Source organism: Microcaecilia unicolor, chromosome 9 (genome assembly GCF_901765095.1).
Source record: "Microcaecilia unicolor chromosome 9, aMicUni1.1, whole genome shotgun sequence".
In the NCBI taxonomy this organism is placed as follows: domain Eukaryota; kingdom Metazoa; phylum Chordata; class Amphibia; order Gymnophiona; family Siphonopidae; genus Microcaecilia; species Microcaecilia unicolor.
Genome location: NC_044039.1, coordinates 35,318,743 through 35,341,376, shown reverse-complemented (window position 1 = coordinate 35,341,376; position 22,634 = coordinate 35,318,743). Strand labels below are relative to the sequence as shown.

At 45.2% G+C, this 22,634-nt stretch overlaps 1 protein-coding gene across 1 annotated transcript in view; it reads left to right on the top strand.

Moving 5' to 3' along the window:
• KIAA1549 (KIAA1549 ortholog) overlaps positions 1–22,634 on the top strand; it is a 227,335-nt gene that overhangs the window by 183,511 nt on the left and 21,190 nt on the right. The window contains exons 14-16 of the mRNA XM_030214742.1: positions 4,970–5,193; positions 6,769–6,913; positions 15,806–16,132. Coding sequence (XP_030070602.1) covers positions 4,970–5,193; positions 6,769–6,913; positions 15,806–16,132 — 696 coding nt within the window. The remainder of the gene's footprint in view (positions 1–4,969; positions 5,194–6,768; positions 6,914–15,805; positions 16,133–22,634) is intronic.

Here is a 22,634-nt window from a genome sequence, read left to right as displayed (position 1 = left end):
TTTTTAGCGAGCCCTAAAAACGCCAGCACACCTTAGTAAAAGACTCCCTCAGTGCTTTATCCCTTGACTGCTGACTTGAATTTGGAAAAAAAAATTGTTATTCTGAAGAAAAATGAATGTGAATGGTCACGGAAGCCATGTTGCATGAAGTGTTTTGTCTCTGTAGCAGAGGCCGTTCTCCACCCAGTCCTCAAGAAGACACACCCATCCAATCAGGTTTTCAGGATATCCACAATGAATATGCATGAGATAGATTTGCATGCACTTTCTCCATTGTATGTAAATCTATCTCATGCATGGTATATCAGATTTAATAAACCATAAACCTCTGGCTCTGTCCAGTGTCAGCCTAGGGCCTCATGTAGAGCTCAGTCCGCCACCTCAGTTGCACAGTGCAGGAACTTCCCTCCGGCTCACCCCCTCCCTTCCTGTCACTACAGTAGCCCTCCTATTGACTGGATCCCACTACAGTCTCTGCTGCTGGTGGCAAACTGTAAACTGGCAGGGCAGGCTCCCTCACACAGGGGAAGCATTGGAGAGAGTTATTGAGGGTTAAACTCTGAAAAATTTCCAGACACTTTAGCCATCCTGCTGGCTTCCACACAATACAAAAATCTGTACAGCCTTGGAAAAAAAAAAATCCAGATAGTTGGCAACCCCATGAGATGGACCCTCCTACCCATTTTCACCCTAGGCATATGCCTATGTTGCTTATTTCTGAATCCAGCCCTGATTGAGGTTGAGGGATTTTTTTAGGGGAGGGAAGGTTCTGCTTTGCTAGTGGTTGCCTCTTAGATTTTTCTTTGCTCCTGAAGCAAGAATATTTGGAGAAACCTCTATTGCCATTGCTTGTGGTACCTTTTTCTTTCTGCGTCTGGGAAATCAACAACAGAAGGAGAAAAGTGATCTGCCTTCTCTGATTCAGCTCAATACTAAGTGCCAATAGAGCTGATAGCTAAAGGCGCTTACACCCAGATGCTCAATACTCCAACGCTGTTCCAAACAGCGCTGGAAAAATACCGCCAGATCATCGCAGTGAAGGAACTCCCTAATGCTCAACGCTAATGAGATGCAAATTTAAGCACACTCATAACATTGAGCATTGGAGAGTTCAGCGAGAGAATGGTGCCTGGCACATGCGCTCAAGAGTTGTGCGTTAAGCACAGCTGTTGAGCGCATGCCCAGAATGCCAGACGGGGAGGAGGGAAGAAGTGTCAGTTGCCCAGTTCTGGAGAGCAGTGGCTTCCACACAAGCGTGTAAGTGGCTACTATTTATTGTGCGTCCTCTTAAGTCTCCTGTTATATGTCATCAAGTTGGATCGCAAATAACTGAATTGTGTCTGGCTGAAGGCTGATTTCAAACCTCCTTTGTTTCCAACCCTTCAGTTGTTAAGCGCCCCCTTTCCCAAGACGGTAGGATGTGTTCTGGAAAAATGTAGTGTTCAGAAATGGTTTGTATCTCAATTTCGGGTAGAGTGGAGCAGTTCCTGGCCTTGACAGCAAAACAAAAGCCAGTAAAATTGCAAGAAAACCCTACCTCAGACACCCTAATGCCACATCTGAGCTGGCATATGGTTTTCAGAGGCAAGAGCACCCTTGTTTGGTGTGCTGTTTTTTTGTGCACAGGGGAATTAATGTATAATTTAAATGCTATTTGCATTATCCCTTGGCGCACTCGTTATTCCCTGCTGTAGGGGCCTCTGAGCATGGACTAGAGCTGGCATATGTGGTCTCTAGTCCGGTGCTAATGGCTTCTAGAGCCCGTGTTTGCTTCTGGGCATTGGGGCCTTAGAGGATAATATAGAAGGGCATCTATTTGTAGCCTATTTTATAAAGAAAAGTAGGCTGCAGACGGCCAGAGCAGCGTGGAAATGGGTCTGTCGTATGCACAGGTTTGACCCAAAAGTAACACCATTCCTCCCTATATGTGATAATGTGGCGTTTGTCCCAGGGCAGTTGTACTCAGTCTTTCGCAGGTGGGAGAGAAGGGGAATAAAGTATGTATTACAAGTGGTTACAGAGGAGGGACGCATTAAACCCTTCTCAGTTTTGAAAGAGGAATTTGCACTGTCAGATACAGAGTTTTTTTATTATGCTCAGCTAAAACATTATGTGACATCATTGCGTTGGGAACACCTGGCAGAAGATGTTCAGGAGGAGCTCTCAGCAGCCCTTTCCCTGGAATCACAACAGAAAGTGCCTTTGTCCTTTTACCATAGACACATCAGAGACACAATGCCAGAACCAAACTATAAAAAATTGGAGACTGATTGGCAACAGGACTTAAAAGTTAATATAACATCGGAAATAATTAAGACATTTGTTTTGTCCATTTCCAGGCGCTCGGTCTGGGTGGGACATTGGGAACAACAATATAAGTTTGCTTTTCGTCTTTATATACCACCTCGACGAGCTTTTTACATGGGACTCTCGCCATGGGGAGAATGCCCTAAGTGTAGATCAGAAGGTGCAACATTGGGCCACATGTTTTGGTCCTGCAAAGGAATAAAAAAATTTTGGAAAGTATTGACACAGAACATATCCATTTTATGGCGGCAACAGTGGGAGTGTGAGCCAATGTTATTATTTGGTCAATTTAAAATCAGACACCCGATTCCAAAAGGATATAAAAGCTTCATCAATAAAGCGGTGGTGGTCGCCAGACAAGTCATATTGAAAGAATGGCTGACGCACAAAACTCCCACAGTGCAGCAGTGGCGCATGCAGATGATACACTTGATGCGTATGGAAAAAATAGGAGTAAAAGACATGAATTCGACTGCGGGCGAAGAATTACAACAGATATGGTCCCCCTTCTGGAATACTTTGACGGCATCAGCCAGGAGTTACCTCCTGAACATATAGACTCTTAAGCTAAGGACGAGAGGGAGGGAGGGTTAGGGAGGTAGGTAGGAGATGGGGAGGGTTGGTATTTGGGGGGATGAGGAGCAAAGGGGTAGGTAATAGGGAAGGGGGGAGGGGGGGAAAAGGAAAGTGTGTTGATAAAGGAATAGATAAGATAAGATATGGGATAAAGTTATATTATTGTTATAAGAATAAAATGTAGAATGGTGGCAAAGGGAGGGGGGGAAGGGGAGAAAAAGATAAAAGACGAGAATATCCATAATTGGTTTAATTAGTGAGATAATTGTTAGACTGATGTTTTCTTGGTTATCTGTAAAATATTGCCAATTGTTAAATTGAAGTTGATATGCTCTAATAAAAACAGAGTTAACATAAAGAAAAGTAGGCATGATAAAGGGGATGGAACTACTCTCAAATGAGGAAAGGCTAAAGAGGTTAGGGCTCTTCAGCTTAAAAATGAGACGGCTGAGGGGAGATATAATCGAGGTCTACAAAATCTTGAGTGATGTACAACGAGTAGAAGTGAATTCATTTTTTTCTATTCTTTCAAAAAAAACAAAGACTAAGAGTCACGCAATGAAGTTACATGGAAATGCTTTTAAAACAAATAGGAGGATTTTTTTTTTTACTCCACAAATAGTTAAGCTCTGAAATTGATTGCTACTACTACTACTACTACTATTTAGCATTTCTATAGCGCTACAAGGCATACGCAGCGCTGCACAAACATAGAAGAAAGACAGTTAGTGTATCTGGGTTTAAAAAAGGTTTGGACAAGTTCCTGGAGGAAAAGTCCATAGTCTGCATGCTCGGTTTTAGTGAAACAGCATGCGCAACACTTCGCGCATGCTCAGTTTCACTAAAACCGAGCATGCACATGACATGAGGGGAAGCAGGGCAGCAATGTGCAGAGAGCAGCACTGGAGAAAGGCTTCAGCTGGCAGAGGTTGGAGACCCCCACTAGCCAAGGTATGCGGGGCTACAGCGGGGGCGGGGGTTGCAGCAGTGAGGTGGGCCAAACTGTGCCCCCCCCCCACACACACTTTGGGCTCCGGACCCCCCCCCCCCCCCAAAAAAAAAAAAAACATTGAGGTCTGGCTATGCCTTTGCCCCAAGCAAAGGCTGTCCTCCCTCCCACCCTCCAACAAAGGTCAACCCCTTCCCTCCTGCCCCCCCCCCCCCCCCGAGCAGAGGCCAGCCCCTTCCCTCACATGCCCTGAGGGTACGGGGGCCAAGATGGGGATCACGGGTGCCAGCAATGTTCAATGCCAGCACCTGCATAGCTAAACAATTTGAATTAGGACAGCTTTTGAACTGTCCTAAATTCACCCGCTTAGCTATGCAGGTGCTAACACTGAATATCATCAGCACCCACATAACAGCCAACTCCTCCCCAACACTGCCTCGTGTACTGCCCCTGATCAGTTTTTTATGGGCAGTCAGAGCCAGTTTTCAGTGCCACTGCCTGGTATAGTTCTACTGAATATCGAGGGTTAGGCACTCCCGAGTGATTTAAGCAGGCAGGAGACTCTCCTGCCCACTTAAATCTCTTTGAATATTGGGTACTATGAAACTCTCCTTAACCCCTTTGAAGAATTAAGGAGATATTGCTGCAAAAAAATAGGCAACCTCACATCCATTCTGTTAATAATCTAGGGCTCCTCTCTTGATGTTTCAAGGATAAGGAACTCCCCATGACTTCTGTTGCAGTCTGGTCTTCCAGATCTTCTGTTATAGAATGAGGGACCTACTCTAGGGTTCCCCCCATAACTTCTTTCTACAGACCAGAGTGGCCTCCACACCTACTATTTCAGTCTAGAGCTCCATCCATACCTCATGTTGCAAAGTAATGAATAACTTGGTGATTACTCAAGACATCTTATTTCATCTAGCAGACTCATTCCTAGGACTCTTGTTGTGTAAAGTGAATTCACCAGATTCTTTGCTACAAATCAGATTAATTTTTCCGATTGAGCTGTGTCAAATGCCACCAGTGAGCTGTGTGAACTGCTTTGGTGTCTTGATGGAGAGCGCTATAGAAAGAATTGAATAAACATAAAACATGAACATTAAGAATTATTTTATTTGTTCTTTTAAACACAAGATCCAAACGGCTTTGCGGCAGAAATCTGAGATTGAGCACCATCGCAACAAGATCCGTCTACGTGCCAAGCGGAAGGGACACTATGAGTTTCCAGTGTTAGATGCAGTAGCAGTTGGCGACACAAAGGAGCGGAATAAGATCTATCGGAAGGCACAGATGCAGATTGATAAGATTCTGGACCCAGGGAGTAGTGTGCCCACAGTCTTCGTAGAACCAAAGAAGAGGTACACAATCAGGCTTATTTTCGAAAGAGAAGGGCGCCCATCTTCCGACACAAATTGGGAGATGGGCATCCTTCTCTCAGGGTCGCCCAAATCGGCATAATCGAAAGCTGTTTTTGGGCGTCCTCAACTGCTTTCCATCGTGGGGACGACCAAAGTTCATGGGGGCATGTCAGCACCGTAGCGAAGGCGGGACTGGGGTGTGATTAAGAGATGGGCATCCTCTGCCGATAATGGAAAAAAGAAGGGCGTCCCTGACGAACACTTGGACGACTTTACTTGGTCCATTTTTTCTTGCGACCAAGCCGTGAAAAGGTGCCCGAACTGACCAGATGACCACCGGAGGGAATCGGGGATGGCCTCCCCTTACTGCCCCAGTGGTCACCAACCCCCTCCCACCCTAAAAAAAAACTTTAAAAATATTTTTTGCCAGCCTCAGATGTCATACCCAGCTCCATGACAGCAGTATGCAGGTCCCTGGAGCAGTTTTAGTGGGTACTGCAGTTCACTTCAGCCTGGCGGACCCAGGCCCATCCCCCCCTACCTGCTACACTTATGGTGGTAAATGTGAGCCCTCCAGAACCCACCCGAAACCCACTGTACCCACATGTAGGTGCCCCTCTTCACACCTCAGGGCTATGGTAGTGGTGTACAGTTGGGGAGGGGGGTTGGGGGGGCTCAGCACCCAAGGTAAGGGAGCTATGTACCTGGGAGCAATTTGTGAAGTCTACTGCAGTGCCCCCTAGGGTGCCCGGTTGGTGTCCTGGCATGTGAGGGGGACTAGTGCACTACGAATTCTGGCTCCTCCCACGACCAAATGGCTTGGATTTCGTCTTTTTTAAGATGGGCGTCCTCAGTTTCCATTATGGCTGAAAACCGTGGACAACCATCTCTGAAGTCGCCCATCTCAACATTTAGGTCGACCATCTCTAAGGTTGACCTAAATGTTGAGATTTGGGCGTCCCCAACCGTATTATCGAAATGAAAGATGGATGCCCGTCTTTTTTTGATAGTACGAGTTTCCCCGCCCCTTCGCAAGGAAGTCCTGCGAGGACGCCCTCATGAAAACTTGGGTGCCACATTTGATTATGCCTCTCCACGTGTATATCTATATCTGTATGCTACTCCAAGGGAAAATTCTGCTCACAAAATGACACATTCTGTCAAAGTTATGCATATTTATAATGATTATCCTTTAGTGATAAAGATGCAACACAAGAAAAATTACTCAAATATGCAGAATTTAAAAAAATATTTGAAGTTCCCCATTAGAAATCCTGGTCCAGTCCTCCACAGGTCTTTCTCTTCCCCCTCTAGGTTGAACTCCCCACAACCAGCTTTCTCTCTCTGTAGACTCAATCCCCCCATTCCAACTTCTACTGTTTACCCCTTCCTTCTCCTCAACCTCCCAGGACCCCTAGCATTCTCTCTATACCCTCATAACCCTCAATTCTCTCTCTAAGACCCTCAGTTCTTTCTCTTTACCCCCTAGAGACCCTCATATTCCTGGTTCTCTCCCTCTTTCGATTATTGAGATAATCCAAATAACAAAATTTTATTTTCTTTATTCTTTTGTAGCTCTCGTGCAAAGCGTTCACCGAAGATGCGCCGGAGGCATCAGGTGAACGGCAACCCAACTGATGCAGAGAAGGACCGCCTGATAACCACTGATAGCGATGGGACTTACAAGAGGCCTCCGGGAGTCAGTAATTCAGCATATATTGTATGTTTTAAGTCTATTTGTCTGCCTGCCTGTCTATAAAACAGCTCCACTTTCCAGTACATTTCGGACCACAGCTGTGATTTTTTTTTGTCTTTCTGAGCATTAATGACCATCTCCTGCCATGTAGCCTAGAACTCTGCAATTATAATTGAATATAACGTAAACATAGAGATGCAGCATTAAAAAAAACTTGACAAAAATTAAAACATGTACGAGAAATTATGGCATTGGAAATGAGATAAATCATGCGCTTTCCCACTCATGGCAGGCTCAATGCAGCTTACATATTGTATACAGGTACTTATTTGTACCTGGGGCAATGGAGGGTTAAGTGACTTGCCCAGAGTCACAAGGAGCTGCCTGTGCCTGAAGTGGGAATCGAACTCAGTTCCTCAGTTCCCCAGGACCAAAGTCCACCACCCTAACCACTAGGCCACTCCTCCACTGTTGCTACTACTAATTGAGATTCTACATGGAATGTTGCTATTCCACTAACAACATCCATGTAGAAGTCGGCCCTTGCAGATCACCAATGTGGCCGCGCAGGCTTCTGCTTCTGTGAGTCTGACGTCCTGCGCAGCCTTCTACATGGAATGTTGCTAGTGGAATAGCAGCATTCCATGTAGAATCTCCAATAGTAGCAACATTCCATGTAGAATCTCCAATAGTATCTATTTTATTTTTGTTACATTTGTACCCCGCGCTTTCCCACTCATGGCAGGCTCAATGCGGCTTACATGGGGCAATGGAGGGTTAAGTGACTTGCCCAGAGTCACAAGGAGCTGCCTGGGCCTGAAGTGGGAATCGAACTCAGTTCCTCAGTTCCCCAGGACCAAAGTCCACCACCCTAACCACTAGGCCACTCCTACCGGGGATGATGCAGTTGGGTGTATCTCTCCTGTCACTTCAGATCTTTTCTTGCTGTCCACATCCTTTTCTCCTTCCTATTCTTAATCATGTGCTTTCCATAAAGCTTCTCCTGGTCTCAGCCTTTAGCTATTTGCTAATACTCTCCCTGATTCCCTTCATTCTTTTTCTGCTGGTAGTGATCGATATGTACATTTACTCACTAACTCAATCATGTTTCTTCTCAATACCCTGACTTCTCTGCAGAACAAAACTTCATACTGCCAATATTCACGGGAGATGGAGTGGGGGTGGGAGGCATATAATAATATGGATCAGATATCCATATATCTTTATGTGAATAAATAGGCATCTTATCTGTTTAAGTCAGACCACGGCATATGCCATCCTAATGTTATGTAGATAAGTTATCTGTATAAATTTAGAACTACTATTTGTGCAGTCTGTTTATACAGAAAATGTATCCATGTGAGGGATAATTTTGTAAAAGCATACCTGTAAAGATTCTCAAAGGTATCAATTTTATAAAGTCAACATAGGCACCTGGGTGCCTTTATAAAATGGGGTTCTATAATAACCACAACACTGGAGTAAGAAGCAGTAAAAATTAAGATCCCCAAGCCAACTGTTTCTAATCAAGCAATAACCCTTATGAAGGATAGGCTCACTTTTACTAATATTGATTAACCAACAACGAGTGGAGAAACAAGACCTCAGAAAGGCATCACAACCCCTACTATATTGAGGAGTAATGATTGATCTGAAAAAACTCCACTCAACAGTTCAAAATAGCTCCATTCCTTCATGACATAGTAACATAGTAGATGACGGCAGAAAAAGACCTGCGCGGTCCATCCAGTCTGCCCAACAAGATAAACTCACATGTGCTACTTTTTGTGTATACCTTACCTTGATGTGTACCTGTCCTTTTCCGGGCCCAGACCGTATAAGTCTGCCCAGCACTATCCCCGCCTCCCAACCACCAGCCCCGCCTCCCACCACCGGTTCTGGCACAGACCGTATAAGTCTGCCCAGCACCATCTCCTTCTCCCGCCATCGGCTTTGCCACCCAATCTCGTCTAAGCTCCTTAGGATCCATTCCTTCTGAGCAGAATTCCTTTATGTTTATCCCACGCATGTTTGAATTCCGTTACCGTTTTCGTTTCCACCACCTCCCGCGGGAGGGCATTCCAAGCATCCACTACTCGGCTAACTCATTTGTATTATAATTTTGTTATTTACAATAAACTTTTTTATTGATGACTTACAGTTAAACAAGTTATGAATAACTCAAACAAATATCGAAATATACAAATGCAACAGGAAAGGAGTTAGAAACCATTAACAAATACAAAGTGAGCCACCAAATTTTTGTGTTCTATAGAATATCTCCTTTTCCCCCTACCCAAACCACCCGCAAACCACTATGTCCCAACCAGAAAAGCGGAGAGGAGATAAATCCAACAGAGATGAACAATAGTAAAATGTTAGAACAGAACTCCCAAACGTTTGTATTGTAAGTTTTACATTTTTTTATATGTATCTATCTGAACAGTTCAAATAACACCCTCTCATTTTTATAGAAAAAGGCACTTAGCTCAATCCATTCACATGTAAACATCAGAAAGGGGCCCTTTTACTTAAGGGTTGGCGCAAGGCAGTAGGGTTGCCTTGCGCCAATCCAGAACTACCGCAGCAGCCTGGCGGTAATTCTGCCCCCAGCAGGCACCATTTCTGGTGCTACAGAAATTTATTTCTGTATTTCTACCGCTGGGGTTACCCGGCGGTAATCTGTTAGCTCAGGAGCCCTTACCGCCACCCACGTGTGTCCCCCCCCCCCCCCCCCCCGAAATGGCCATTCAGCAAGTGCGAACTTACTGCATGGCCGTTTCTTTTTTGATGTATTCCCGCCTATATGGAAACAGGAAGTTGCATCAGAGGGACTACTGTGGGGCCAACATGAGCGGTATGTATTAGTTGCTGCTCACTGCCAGTGAAAATCTATTTAAAAGGTATTCAGGGGAGGGGGATGTTTAAAAGATCATATGGCATGCAGGCGAGAGAGGGAGAGACCAAATCACTTGTGGGACAGGGTGGAGTTCTTCTGCCCACCCATCTTGGGCCCAGGCCCACCCAAAATTGGGTGTCTGGCTACGCCCCTGCTGGGTACACTCCAGCCAGATATGACACTGGATATGATGGGGCACAGGGGGTGGGAACTGCTGCCAGGCTGCTGCGGTAGCCCAACGGTACTTCCTGTTAGCAAGCGGTAAGCCCAAGTTGGGTTTACCGCTGCTTTGTAAAAGGGGCCTTTTGTAAGATATGTTCATATATACTGTACAGAGTAGTGCTTAGGTGGCTTTTCAGCATTTATATACATATGTGCCCTAAGAAAGTTGTGATGAGAAATAATTCTCCATGGTGTTTTTCCTCCAGATTTATAAAACAGTGAATTCACACAGGTCTACTTTACTTACAGCAATTCTCTTCTGTTTTCCATTATATATAACAGGTATCTTTATGGACTTTTCACATAGGTGTCAAGAATAAAACCGCCAGCTTTTCATGGTGACTTAGGCGCCCTTTTACTGAACCGCATTAAGCACTTAACTGCTAGCATAGAACTGCGTTAAGGGACTTTGCATTATTTTTGCAGTTAGAATGCAATAAACTGTATGTCAAGTGCATTTTGTATGAAGGAGCACATCATGAGTATGGAAGGTGTTTTGCAGTTAGCACGCTGCAAATGTTGCATACTAACATGGGACCACTTACTGCCCCTAAATAGCAGGTGCTAATTGCTTTTGTGCTAACTCCAAACACAGTTCTGCGTGCTATTGGAACTTTTAATGTGGGATCTGTAAAGTGCTGGGAACACCCCCAATGGTTCCTGTAAAATATTTGTAGCTACCGCTCACTAAATTCTCCCCTGTAAGCTGCAGTAACTACAAATTTTTGCGCATTTTAGTAAAAAAAGCCCCTTAAGTCATTTAGGGGGAGATTCTATATATGATGCCTAAAAAATTGGCACTGAAATCAGTGCCAACTAAGCATATTCTATAATCGGTGCCAAGATTTAGGCACCAATTATAGAATACACTTAGTTGATATTTCAGCGCCTGAATCTACGTGCATCCACTTATACCAATGAAAACATGGCGTAAAACCCAGCGCATAGATTTAGGCGCATTAGGCCATATTTTCTATAACTAGGCGCGTAAATTTCAGAACGCCTATGAAATGCCTACTTCACCGCCCATAACTACGCTGTATTGCAGTTACGCACTACAGCACTCACATGCTGCTTTATAGTATTGTGCTTATTGTACTTGCATGCCAATTAAGGCACCACTTATGTGCACAAGGCGTGTCTAACTGCATGTGCCCAGTTATAGAATTACACTTAAGAGACTGCGACTCTGCTCCAGCTCAACCGAAACTACGTCCCTGGGAATATCTGTGCACAGCATACATTTGAGCCCCTTAGAACAAAAGGGGGCCAAGTCCACTTTGCTACAATGGGAGATATTGGCCATCTAAGTAGTGAGGTATACATTCAGTAAAAAGAACATGCAATGGGTTTCTGCTATGTCTTGTGACCTGGATTGGCCACTGCTGGAAGCAGGATACTGGGCTAGATGGACCATTGGTCTGACCCAGTATGTCTATTCTTATGTTCTTATGTTAATGCATGATTAGACTGTGGTGGAGTCCTTACGTTACCTTGGTATTACCCAGGATTCCCAATTATCTTTTGACGCCCATATCTGTTCCGTTGTCTGCTTCTGCTTCTTTTCACTCATCCAGTCCCTGCACAGTTACGTTGATGATTTTGCCTGTACTTCTCTTCTTTATTCCCGTGTGTCTACTCATCTTGATTATTATAACATTGGACCGGCAGACCAGAGTCGACATTCTCTTAAGTATAACATTGTCTACTCTGGTCTACCAGTCCATTCTCTTAAGCGCCTACAGACTGTTCAGAACGCGGCTATTAGACTACTTACTCATGCACCTTCTGTGATGGTGTTCCCCCCACTCCTCATGCAACATCACTGGCTCCCAGTTTATTTCAGTGTATACCATAGAGATGTGGTAGCTGTGTTAGTCCACTTTTAAAGGTAATCAATGGAAATAGAAGAAAAGAAAATAAGATAAGATGATACCTTTTTTATTGGACTAACTTAATACATTTTGTGATTAGCTTTCGAAAGGTAGCCCTTCTTCGTCAGATCAGAAGTAAGCAAATGCTGATAAATAACAGTATATTTAAGTGAAACATCAAAGCATTTCAATGACAGTCTAACAGGATGAGGGTAGGGTGGATTAGGTGAGGGACAGGGAGCTATGCATGGTGATAAGAGGGTGACGAAACAGTAGAATTTATGGTTTATAATGTTTACCATAAAATTCTCACTTTGGCACATAAGGTTCTCTGTCTCGGGGCCTCTTCATATCTCTCCTTTCTCCGTATACTCCTTCACATGCCCTTCGGTCTTCCACTGCACACCATCTGACTTTCCCTCAATTCACTGCTCTCACCTTGCCTCTGCTCAGTGTTCTGCTTTCTTCTTCCAAGCCCCTGTCCTTTGGAATTCACTTCCTCTTGACCGTCGATCAGAGCAGTCCTATCACAAATTTTTCTCTGCTTTTCTCTTTAGCCTCCCCCAAGAACTCTCTAAAGTAATGTGATGTGTTGTGGGTGGCAGAGAACCCTTTCCCTTTTTTTTTTTGTACCCCGCGCTTTCCCACTCATGGCAGGCTCAGTGCGGCTTACATGGGGCAATGGAGGGTTAAGTGACTTGCCCAGAGTCACAAGGAGCTGCCTGTGCCTGAAGTGGGAATCGAACTCAGTTCCTCAGTTCCCCAGGACCAAAGTCCACCACCCTAACCACTAGGCCACTCCTCCACTCTTTTCCCTTCTATCCTCCCACTGCTCCTGTCCTTCCATTTAATGGAGTTCCTTTCTGTTTTCAGCAGTTTTGCTTTTATGAACTTCTTTGGTAGTCTGGTATATCAAGTTTAAATAAATGACAAACAATATATGTAGGTATGGACTTTTCTTCTGTCTTTAGGCCAAAGAATCACTATATAGCTGAAATAATGCAAAAAAAGTGGAAATGGTCATCTTTTGCTCTGAAGAGCTCATATAAATCCCATTGATGCACATGCTTATATGAACATATTATGCAATGCAATTTTATGTGGGTCATTTTTTTTTGGCTTGTAAAAATATGCTTTACGCTTCAAAAATGCTTTATAAAATCGCTGCCTTCTGTTTTACTAGGAATTTTATACCACTGATTGTATATAATGTGGTTTTATGGATTTTGTTTTTTTGTTCCTGCACTTGTAATTTGCGTCAAATCGCAGTTAATTGGATTTTCAGCCAGCCTATTTAAAGAGCACAGTTACGAACATAGGCTACTGTTAATACATGTTATTTTACCACTAACATGCTATTTTAGCACAGGTCCCATTTTATGCAGTGAGACCAAGTTTCTAATAACTGGAATTAAACAGTTGGTAACCCCCCCCCCCCCTTTAATTGCTATTATGTAATGTTTTATGTTCTATGTTTACACGTTGTATGCCAATGTTCTCCCACTGTAATTGGTGATCTTCAGCTTTGTGTATACCCATGAATTTACAGAAAAGTACATCAACAATAATTGTAGGTTTGCTGCATTATCATTGGAGTACACATATTACTACAGCATAATGTTGCATCCTGGTTGTGGATCCTCACATTAAACCTCTCAAAAAGCACAGCATGAGTGCGGTCCAAGATGGCGTCTGAGGTAGATGTGTGTGAGCGCAGTTCCTGAACGCCAGTATCCTTCCTGGCGTATCGGAACCTTTCGGAGCCCATTATGGGGAAAAGAAAGGGGAAGACCCCCGCTCTCACCTCCTCGAGTCGGAAGGAATCTTCTCCGATGCAACAGGGGACTTTGGACGCGATGTTTCTGCGCACACCGGGAACTTCTGTGAGCACCTCGATAACTCCGGTAGAGATGCCGGAACGTAGCATTGAGGGAGTCTCTTTGAGTCCTCCCTCACACACAGCGCCTCCAAGGCCTGGGGGAGGAGTATTGGCACCGGAGGAACAACGCCATAGGGCACCCGAAGAGGTCACAACCCTGGCGGCTGTAGGAGGAGGCCCCGTCGCCACCTCATCTCCTGCGGAAATATCAGAGCGGTTGGGGCGGCGAATCTTACCCCTAACAGAGCCAACGCATGGGACCCCCCCAGAGACGCCTGGAGATCAAAGTAGACCTGCTGTTGTGACCCTCGATACACTGTGGGATGCTATTCAGGGCTTGCATGCTATCCTTACGCAGACAACAAAAACAACACAAGGAGAAGTGGCGGAGATTAAACTGAATCAAGAAAATCTTTCTGCTAGATTGGATGCTCATGACACTAAGCTGGAGGCTCTGGAAACTGAGGTACAAACTTTAAAAAACTTTTCTTCATCTGTCTCCAGGGAAAAAATTATTCAGTTCAGAAAAATAGAGTATTTAGAAAATCAACTTTGAAAAAATAACTTAAGAATACTGAATTTTCCTAAGACTCCTTTATTGCCACCACTGGAGATGTTTAAAAAATATTTAAAAGACATTCTGCTTATTCCGATGGAAAATATGCCACCAATGACTAGGATTCAATATATTGCTGGAATTCGAGGAGAGAGATCTGTTCCACAATTGAATTTAACTGAATTTCTTCAGGATTCATTAGAGTTAGTCACAGAAAGAACTACCATGCTAGTGACATTTGCATTCGAGCTAGATCGAAATAATATCTTCAAACTATATTTTTGCCATATCAATGAAGAATTCTTAGGAGCGAAGATCCAAATTTTTCCAGACTTATCCAGGGATACGCAGAAAAGCAGGAAAGCTTTTTTACAGCTTAAAACTAGATTGCTTAATATAGGAGGAACTTTCCTACTTAAGTACCCCTGTCGATGTGTGGTAGTTTTTAACTCCCAGAATTATATTTTCTTTGAACCTGAGAAACTTCAAGAGTTTATCGTTAGTAAGGAATAGTAAATCAGACCCTGAATATTATGCTATGTATCGGCTGTACTCATAGAAGTTGCCTTCTACCTCTTATTACTTTAATTGTCTATAATATTTGATTGCTTAGATTTTGGACAACATCATTGTGGTCTTAAAAAAAAATGTAATTTTTTTGTAATGTTTAATCATAATATTTTTTTCCCTATTTTTCTGAATTTATGTATATACATGAATGTGAAATGAAAATATTATAAAAAAAAAAAAAAAGCACAGCATGTTCTGTTATACCTCTGTACTGCTGCTTGGTGAGTGTAATTGAAACCAGCAGCTTCAGGCCGGTGGCTGTGTGTTAACTGTGTGCCCTGTGCCCTCAGTGCAGGACAGGTTCAGGGCATGACCCCTGCATTTACCAAAGGGCTTTGCGTGTACTGCGTATTAATTTTTACTTTTAATGTGCGATAAGTGAAAAACGTACCGCATATTAGTAAAAATGCTCCATGTGTCTTTATAAAATATTAGCACAAGTCCTGTGGAAATCATGAGTAGAATACACCTGCTCGGGAGCAGTTGTAAGTGTAAGCATGTTTAATTCGCACAATTGTTTATTTTATAAAATGTGTTTATAAATTGTGCCTCTACCCATGCTTTGCTCAAATGCTGCCTCAGAACACACTAGCATCAAATATACATACTTTTACATGTAAGGTACTTTTATAAGAGGCATTATAAGTGTAAAAATGACTTTACAAAATCACCCCCCCCCCCCTCGAAGATGTGCATTTCACCTCATGACCTGCTGGAATGGTGCTCAAACTGCATGGAAGGATCTCGACAGGGCAGAACAGCTATGATACAGTTTCCCGTCTGAAGCTACCGATCTCAAATGCATTTCCTAAGTGGTAGTTTCTGCAATTATGACTGCTGTAGGAATTGATGATAGGAATCAGCAGTAAGGAAAATGATCGTTGTGTGACTTATGTTCCTTTTATATCCCTCCTAGTCTGACCCGGACCTCCCGCCAGAGCCTTCTGCTGAATTCGGAAAGTACCCTGGTTTATCTGCACGTACCCACACTCCCCCACAGTATATGCCTCAACAACCATCCATAGAAGAGGCCCGACAGACTATGCACTCCCTTCTGGATGATGCTTTTGCCTTGGTGGGTCCCACAAGCCAAGCATCTGGTGCTGCCACTGCCTCCACCCAGACAGGGGTCACTGTAGGACAGCCAAACACCAGCACGCCTGGGCGACTGGGCAAAGGAACAACAGCCAACCAATGGGGAGCTCCATATGGTCCAGCACAGGCAATAAACACCCCATTCAGTGTAAGTGATAATATACTTACATAGTAGGTATCAAACTGCACTGGTTAAACAATTTCCTTAAGACGTGACTATGTCGGTCTAGCAAAAAGTCCCATCTGCAGAAAAGTTAATTCACCTGAAAGTAGTTTAGCTTGTGAAATTTTTTTCAGTAAAACGTAATATCTGTAAGCACAATGAGCCGCTTGTGAGTGCAGAGCAAGAGACGTCTGCGCCAATAGAAGGCTTCAGCATATTGTATTCAGTGTTTCTAACAAATTTTAAAAAACAAGATATAAATCATCTCATAAATATTAAAATCCAAGTTAGACAATTTTTGTTTGTGATGATGCAAAAGAAAGCTAAAGACTCCATAAAGCTTCTGCCGGTCACTGTCTCTAAGAAAGAAATTGGCATCTGTGAATTAGAAACTCAGCCACAAATACTGAGCAGGAGATAACCGGTTATCCTCCACTGAATATTCATGGTTATCTCATAACGGCTAACAGGTTTTATCAAGCAGTGGTTATCTGCGAATATTCAGCGCTTCGCTGGCCAAGTCAAGCGGCCAAATTGGGAGGTCTGTCTTTGGCTGCTAGTGGCCATAAAACCCCCGGATATTCAATGCTGGCCACCGGAATTGGCCCGGCATGGAATATCCAGGCTCAGCTCCATCTGAGGGACTTAGCCGGCCTGCCTCCCGTTGGCTGAAAATCAACTCCATTTTGCCTAACTGCAAAAAAATGCTGAGTTGTGCTGTTTGGCAATCTGTCCCATAATTTAGCTATAAGTTTAAACACGCTTTCCTTTTCATCAGCAGCAGATGAATCCAGGATCTTGTGGGTTATGACCATCTTCTAGCAGGTGAAGATACAGGACAACAAACTCTGTCATATAGGACGGTGTGCATCCTGGCTATTCAGCATTTCCTGTACCTCAGCAGGTGGCGGACAGTCTCTCATGAGCTCCTGGCTTCAACTTGGCTGTAACTCCTGTTCTGGATGTAATACCCCATGATGTGGGTATTACTAAGACAGTAGTGATAGATTTTTCCAGAGGCCCTGGGGAGAGGTAGGTCCCTGCCAGTGGGCTAGAGAGAGAATTGGAGGCCTGCCCAGGGGAGGGGTTGGCAGAGAAGTTGCCGAGATAGTGGTTCTCTGTGGTGAGTTGACAGCAGGGATGGAAAATAAGAAAGGGGATTTAGGCGAGGTAGACGAAGTCTTTGGTTGCCTGTATTCCCACCAGGACCCTTGGGAGCACTGGGGGATCCTGGAGTAAAATAAATAAATGCAGGCTGAGTAAAGGAGTAATTGCTGCCCCTATAAGTGGCAACTGAGAAGGAGACAGAGCTTCAGGTGTCCAGCCTGGAAGCAGGAACCAAAGCAGGGGAAGCCTGTTCAAGGCCAGGGTGCAGCCGTGTGAGGTGCATCGCTGGAAGAAGGACAGCCTAAAGGGTCTGTGCCTGAAGGAGTTAGATTGGTATCAGGAGTAACAGAAGCAGCCTTGGGTGCAGTGGCGTAGCCAGAAGGCAATTTTTGGGTGGGCCAACAAGTTGGATGGATGGGCACTAGAGAAACACTTGCCACCTGATATGCCCTGCCCACGTCCCTACTCCTACAACAAGTTGGATGGATGGGCACTAGAGAAACACTTGCCACCTGATATGCCCTGCCCACGTCCCTACTCCTACAACAAGTTGGATGGATGGGCACTAGAGAAACACTTGCCACCTGATATGCCCTGCCCATGTCCCTACTCCTACAGCACATCTACCCCACTCCCAATAACTTCAATGGGAGTAGCAGTGCTGGCCTCAGTAGCTGTAGGACACATTGAGAGCTAGGGGAAATAAAAGAGGGTGCACGCTTCATCCTCCACTGAGCCACAGTCCGCCAACACACATATGCTTCCCCCAAATATGCCCTAAATATTACATTGGGGCCCTAAAATATCAATACATCAAGAAAACTGAACAAGCCAAAGTACTATAGAATACTACATAGAAAATTGGTGCGAACAGAATACTTTGGTCACACACACAGAACACAAATGCCAAATACAGAATAAGTGACCACAAACCATAAGCAAATTAAATCAAAATCCCAAGAGGCCAAACCTTGCATTTAGCACAGAGAAACACAAAGAGATGCATTTTCTCCTATACTGTGCAAAATATGATACCACATGCAAGAGACAGCGTTAGGGGAGATACAACTAGGGCAACTGCATTTGGCCCCCTAACCAAAGAGAACCCCAGGCCAGCTGGAAGCTGAAGAAGGTGCAACCTGTTGGTATGACTGGGGCCCCAAAGCAGATATTTAGGGGTCCCCTCCTAAATATCTGCCTTGGGCCCCAGTCATATCTAACACCAGCTCTGGCAGGATGTACATTTCAAATCTGACATATTCTAGTCACAAAATAGAAAAATAAAATTATTTTCTCTACCTTTTGTTGTCTGCTCATTTTATTTTTCAAGTCATGTTGGTCCCAGGCTCTGGTTTCTACATCCTTCTGTCTTCTCTTAACTCACTCACCAAGGTCTCATGTCCATTTGATATTTCTACTCTCTCTCCATGTCTACTATCCATCTTCTTCCATCTCTGTACCTCTATCTTCCTCCATGTTTAGTATCGCCTTTTCTCTGTGTCCCTATATTACTCTGTCCATCTTCTCCCCTCTCTTTGTCCCCAGTGCCAATATATCTCTACCCTCTCTGACCCTACCCTATCCAGCTTCTCTCCATCTCACTCCCTCCCTCTTTCCAGCATCTGGTTTGGTTGCTTGATTTCCTGCCTGCCTCCCTCGCTCCCTCCCTCCCTCCCTCCCTCCCTCAAGCTGTAGGTTTAATATTCCCTTTTCCTTCATCTCCTTGGTCTGGTATCTCTGTTTCTCTTCCCTCTCTTCTTGTGCTGTACCAGCAGTTCTCTCCCTTCCCTCCAGTTCTCCTCCCACGTCCAGCAGCTCTCTCCCTTCCATCCAGATCCCCTCCTCCTCTTCCTCCCACATCCAACAGCTCTCTCCCTTCCACCCAGATCCCCTCCTCCTCTTCCTTCAGCAGCTCTCTCCCTTCCATCGTCCCCTCCTTCTCTTCCTCCCATGTCCAGCAGCTCTCTCCCTTCCCTCCAGTCCCTTCCTCCTCTTCCTCCCTTGTCCAGAAGCTCTCCAGCCCCTTCCTCCCATGTCCAGCAGCTCTCTCCCTTCTATCCTGATACCCTCCTCCTTTCCCTCCCATCTCCAGCAGCTCTCTTCCTTCCCAGTTCCCTCTAATCCCCTTCCTCCTACAAGTCTGACTCGGTCTCTGGCAAAAGTATCCCTTCCCCTTCCTCTCCCCCCCCCCCCCCCCCCATCCAACCAACCACAAATCCAGCACTTACTCTTCCAGGCCCGCCCATCCAAATCCTTCATCGCTGTCGCTGCCTTTTCTCCCGCGGCTTCGGGGAACAGCTGTCCGGGAGGCAGTGATCAGCATTACCTGTCAGTGCCTGCCCTGAAATTGTGCTTCTCTTCTCCCCAGGCTTCGCCACGCTCTTCGCTCGTCATGCAGCGCTGCGCTGCTATTCAAACAGGCAGCTCCGCTCCTCTCTGCCGCGTCCATCCGGCCCTACTAAACAGGAAGTGCATCAGAGGGCCGGATAGACGTGGCAGAGAGGAGTGGAGCTGCCTGTTTGAATAGCAGCGCTGCGCGACGAGTGAAGAAAAGAGCGGGGCGAAGCCTGGGGAGAAGAGAAGCACAATTTCAGGGCAGGCACTGACAGGTAACGCTGATCGCTGCCTCCCGGACGGCCGTTCCCCGAAGCCGCGGGAGAAAAGGCAGCGACAGCGATGAAGGATTTGGATGGGCGGGCCTGGAGGGAAAGTGGGTGGGCCTGGGCCCGTCCAGGCCCACCCGTGGCTACGCCCCTGCTTGGGTGTATTACTGGCACAATAGGATGGGTAAAGGACAGGATCCTGTATAAATATGTACAGTTTTGGAATACTCAAAGAGTGAAGTGGAGTGGCTAAGATTAATCACGAACAGTCTTGGATGGACAATGTACATAAAAAGTTCTGAAGAGTTTACCTGCTGATTTGCAGAAGTCCTAGTAAAGTTGTTTTGCATTAAAAAAAAAAAAAAACCTCCCAGATAATGAGTGTTTTTTTGGCGTGGGAGGGAGGACACTTGCTCCTGGACTGAGAAGGGAGTATCACCAGTAAAGCTTGCAACACTCCGGATCTCTATTCTGGACCATTGACCCACTCCCAAGCTCGAGTGCATGCAAATTGGAACTTGAGTGCGGTGTATCATTTCCTGTGATACCATGACTGGAGAGAGAGAGAGAGTGGTTTTATCCCTGTGAGCCGAGTCGGGGTTTTGGACCTGAGCTAGTAGCGGCGAGACCCGGGTTACATGGGTTTCCTGGTCCAGGTGAGCTTGGGGGTGTCTAGAGATGCACCTGTGCTGCCAGGTCCCTCCCCCCCCCCCCCCCCCCATTCCCCCCTCCTGCCATTTCCTCGTTTTCCTTCCTCACAGGGCTGTGGCAAAATTACTGTAAGGGAGGCAAGAGCAGAAGTTCTGCTTCTGAGGCTGTCAAGTGGCAGGGGGTTGTTTCTCCTTTGCTGCCCTTGTCAGAAATTTCAGTCTCTTCAGAGAAATGGTCAGCCTGTATACTTTCCTTCTTTCAAGTGAGTACACCTTTAAATTTCAATTCTTTGTCGGGCTTTGCAGAGTCACAGTTTGTTTTTTGTCTCTTTTCTTTGCAGCATAGGATGTCCTTATGGTGGGTTGCTGGGTGCAGTGTCTTCTAGGCTGTATCCACAGCTCAGTCAGCATTGGGTTCCCATGCAGGTGAATTTTTGGCATGCTGTCCTAGTGCTTCACTCCCGGCAACTGTGGCCATCTTGGATTCCCATAAATCTGCTTCCATGGGCGAGTACTCTTCCTTGGCTTTATAGACAGGTGCTTTTCCATCTGGGGCAGCTTGTTCTCTGGGTTCTGGCATTTGTCAGGCTTCTCAAGAGCCCTTTTCCCCTAAATTTATACTCCTGTTGTATCAAGCCTATTTACTTGAGCGCTCTTACCAGGGCTCAGCTCGGCCTTTGCAACTGGACATTTCTGCTAAGAGGCTGCATTTGGAGATGATTTCTGATGTTGCCTCTGTTTCTTCTCCTTCCCCATCTCCCTCTGATGGGGGTATTTTGGTGGTGTTCTTTCATTCTGGATTGCCCGAAACTCTGGAGGAAGGTGAGCTTCTGCACAATGAGGCTGATGATCCTACAGCTGTTCAGATTTTTCACAGGGAGGAACTGTCTTCCTTTATAGCTAAGGTTCTCAATTTTCCTGTCCCAAGTTTCAGACTTCTGCTTCGGCTAATACAAAAATGGCTAGTACAAAAAAAGCCCCCCAGGTCCATTCCAGTGCACGAGCCTATGCAAGAATTGATTTTGGCCCAATGGTCTCCCCCAGATGCAGCCTAAGGGTAACTTGGGCTATGTCTCGCCATTATCCCATTTCTTCAGATGAGCTGGAGAACCTTAAGCTACCTAAGATGGATGCCTTAGTGACTACAGTGACTGAAAAGACTACCCTTCTGGTGGAGGGTGGTATAGCCTTTAAGGATGTTCAGGATAGGAAGATAATCTGTATTAAAGCTTTCTGTCAAGTTGTCAGCTCTCTCTCTGCAAGCTACAGATTGCAGCTCTTATACTGCCATACTTGCCTCAACTGAGTGCAGTAATCATGCAGTAATCGGCAGATTCCTTGTCTGAGGAGGGTCTCTCATGCTTCCTTGAATTTCCCTGCTATGGAGATGGGTTTGGCTTACCTAGCGGATTCTTTGTATTATCTGGTTAAGGCTTTGGCCAAGGGAATGACCTTAGTGGTTACAGCAAAGCTCTTATTATGGCTTTTGTCACTGGGCTGCGGATGCCGCTTCTAAACAGCATCTTACTTAAATTGCCCTTTAGGAGGGGAAACTCCTTTTTGGAGAAGATTTGGAAAAGTTAGTTAAGGATTTGGGAGACTCTTAAGACTCAGCACTTACCTGAGGACAAGCCTCAAGATGCTTTTTGATCGAATCGGGCTTGCCTGCGCCTCAAGGATTCTAAGCAGTATAGGCCTGGGTTTTCTTCATTCCGGAGTCCTAGATTCCAAACCAGACAGTCCTTTATTTCTGACAAGTGGGCCTCTAACCAATCCTCTAGATCTTCTACTGCGTCCCATGTCTCACAATGGTGGGGTGCCAATCCACTCTTCCATCAAACCAATAGGGGTGTGTCTGTCTCTCTTTTATGGGGAGTGGACCAAGATTACATCAGACCAGTGGGTCTTAGATATTATTAGAGAAGGTTGCATGTTAGAGTTCTCCTTTGCAATCAGACATTTTTCTTGGAATTCCCATGTAAAGCCTTCATCTTCATCCTGTGCTTGACCTGAAGAAGGTCAACAGATTTCTGCATGTCAGACACTTCAGAATGGAAACCTTGCACGCTGTGATGACAGTGGTCCAGCCAGGAGAGCTCCTCACCTCATTAGATCTCAAGGAAGCAT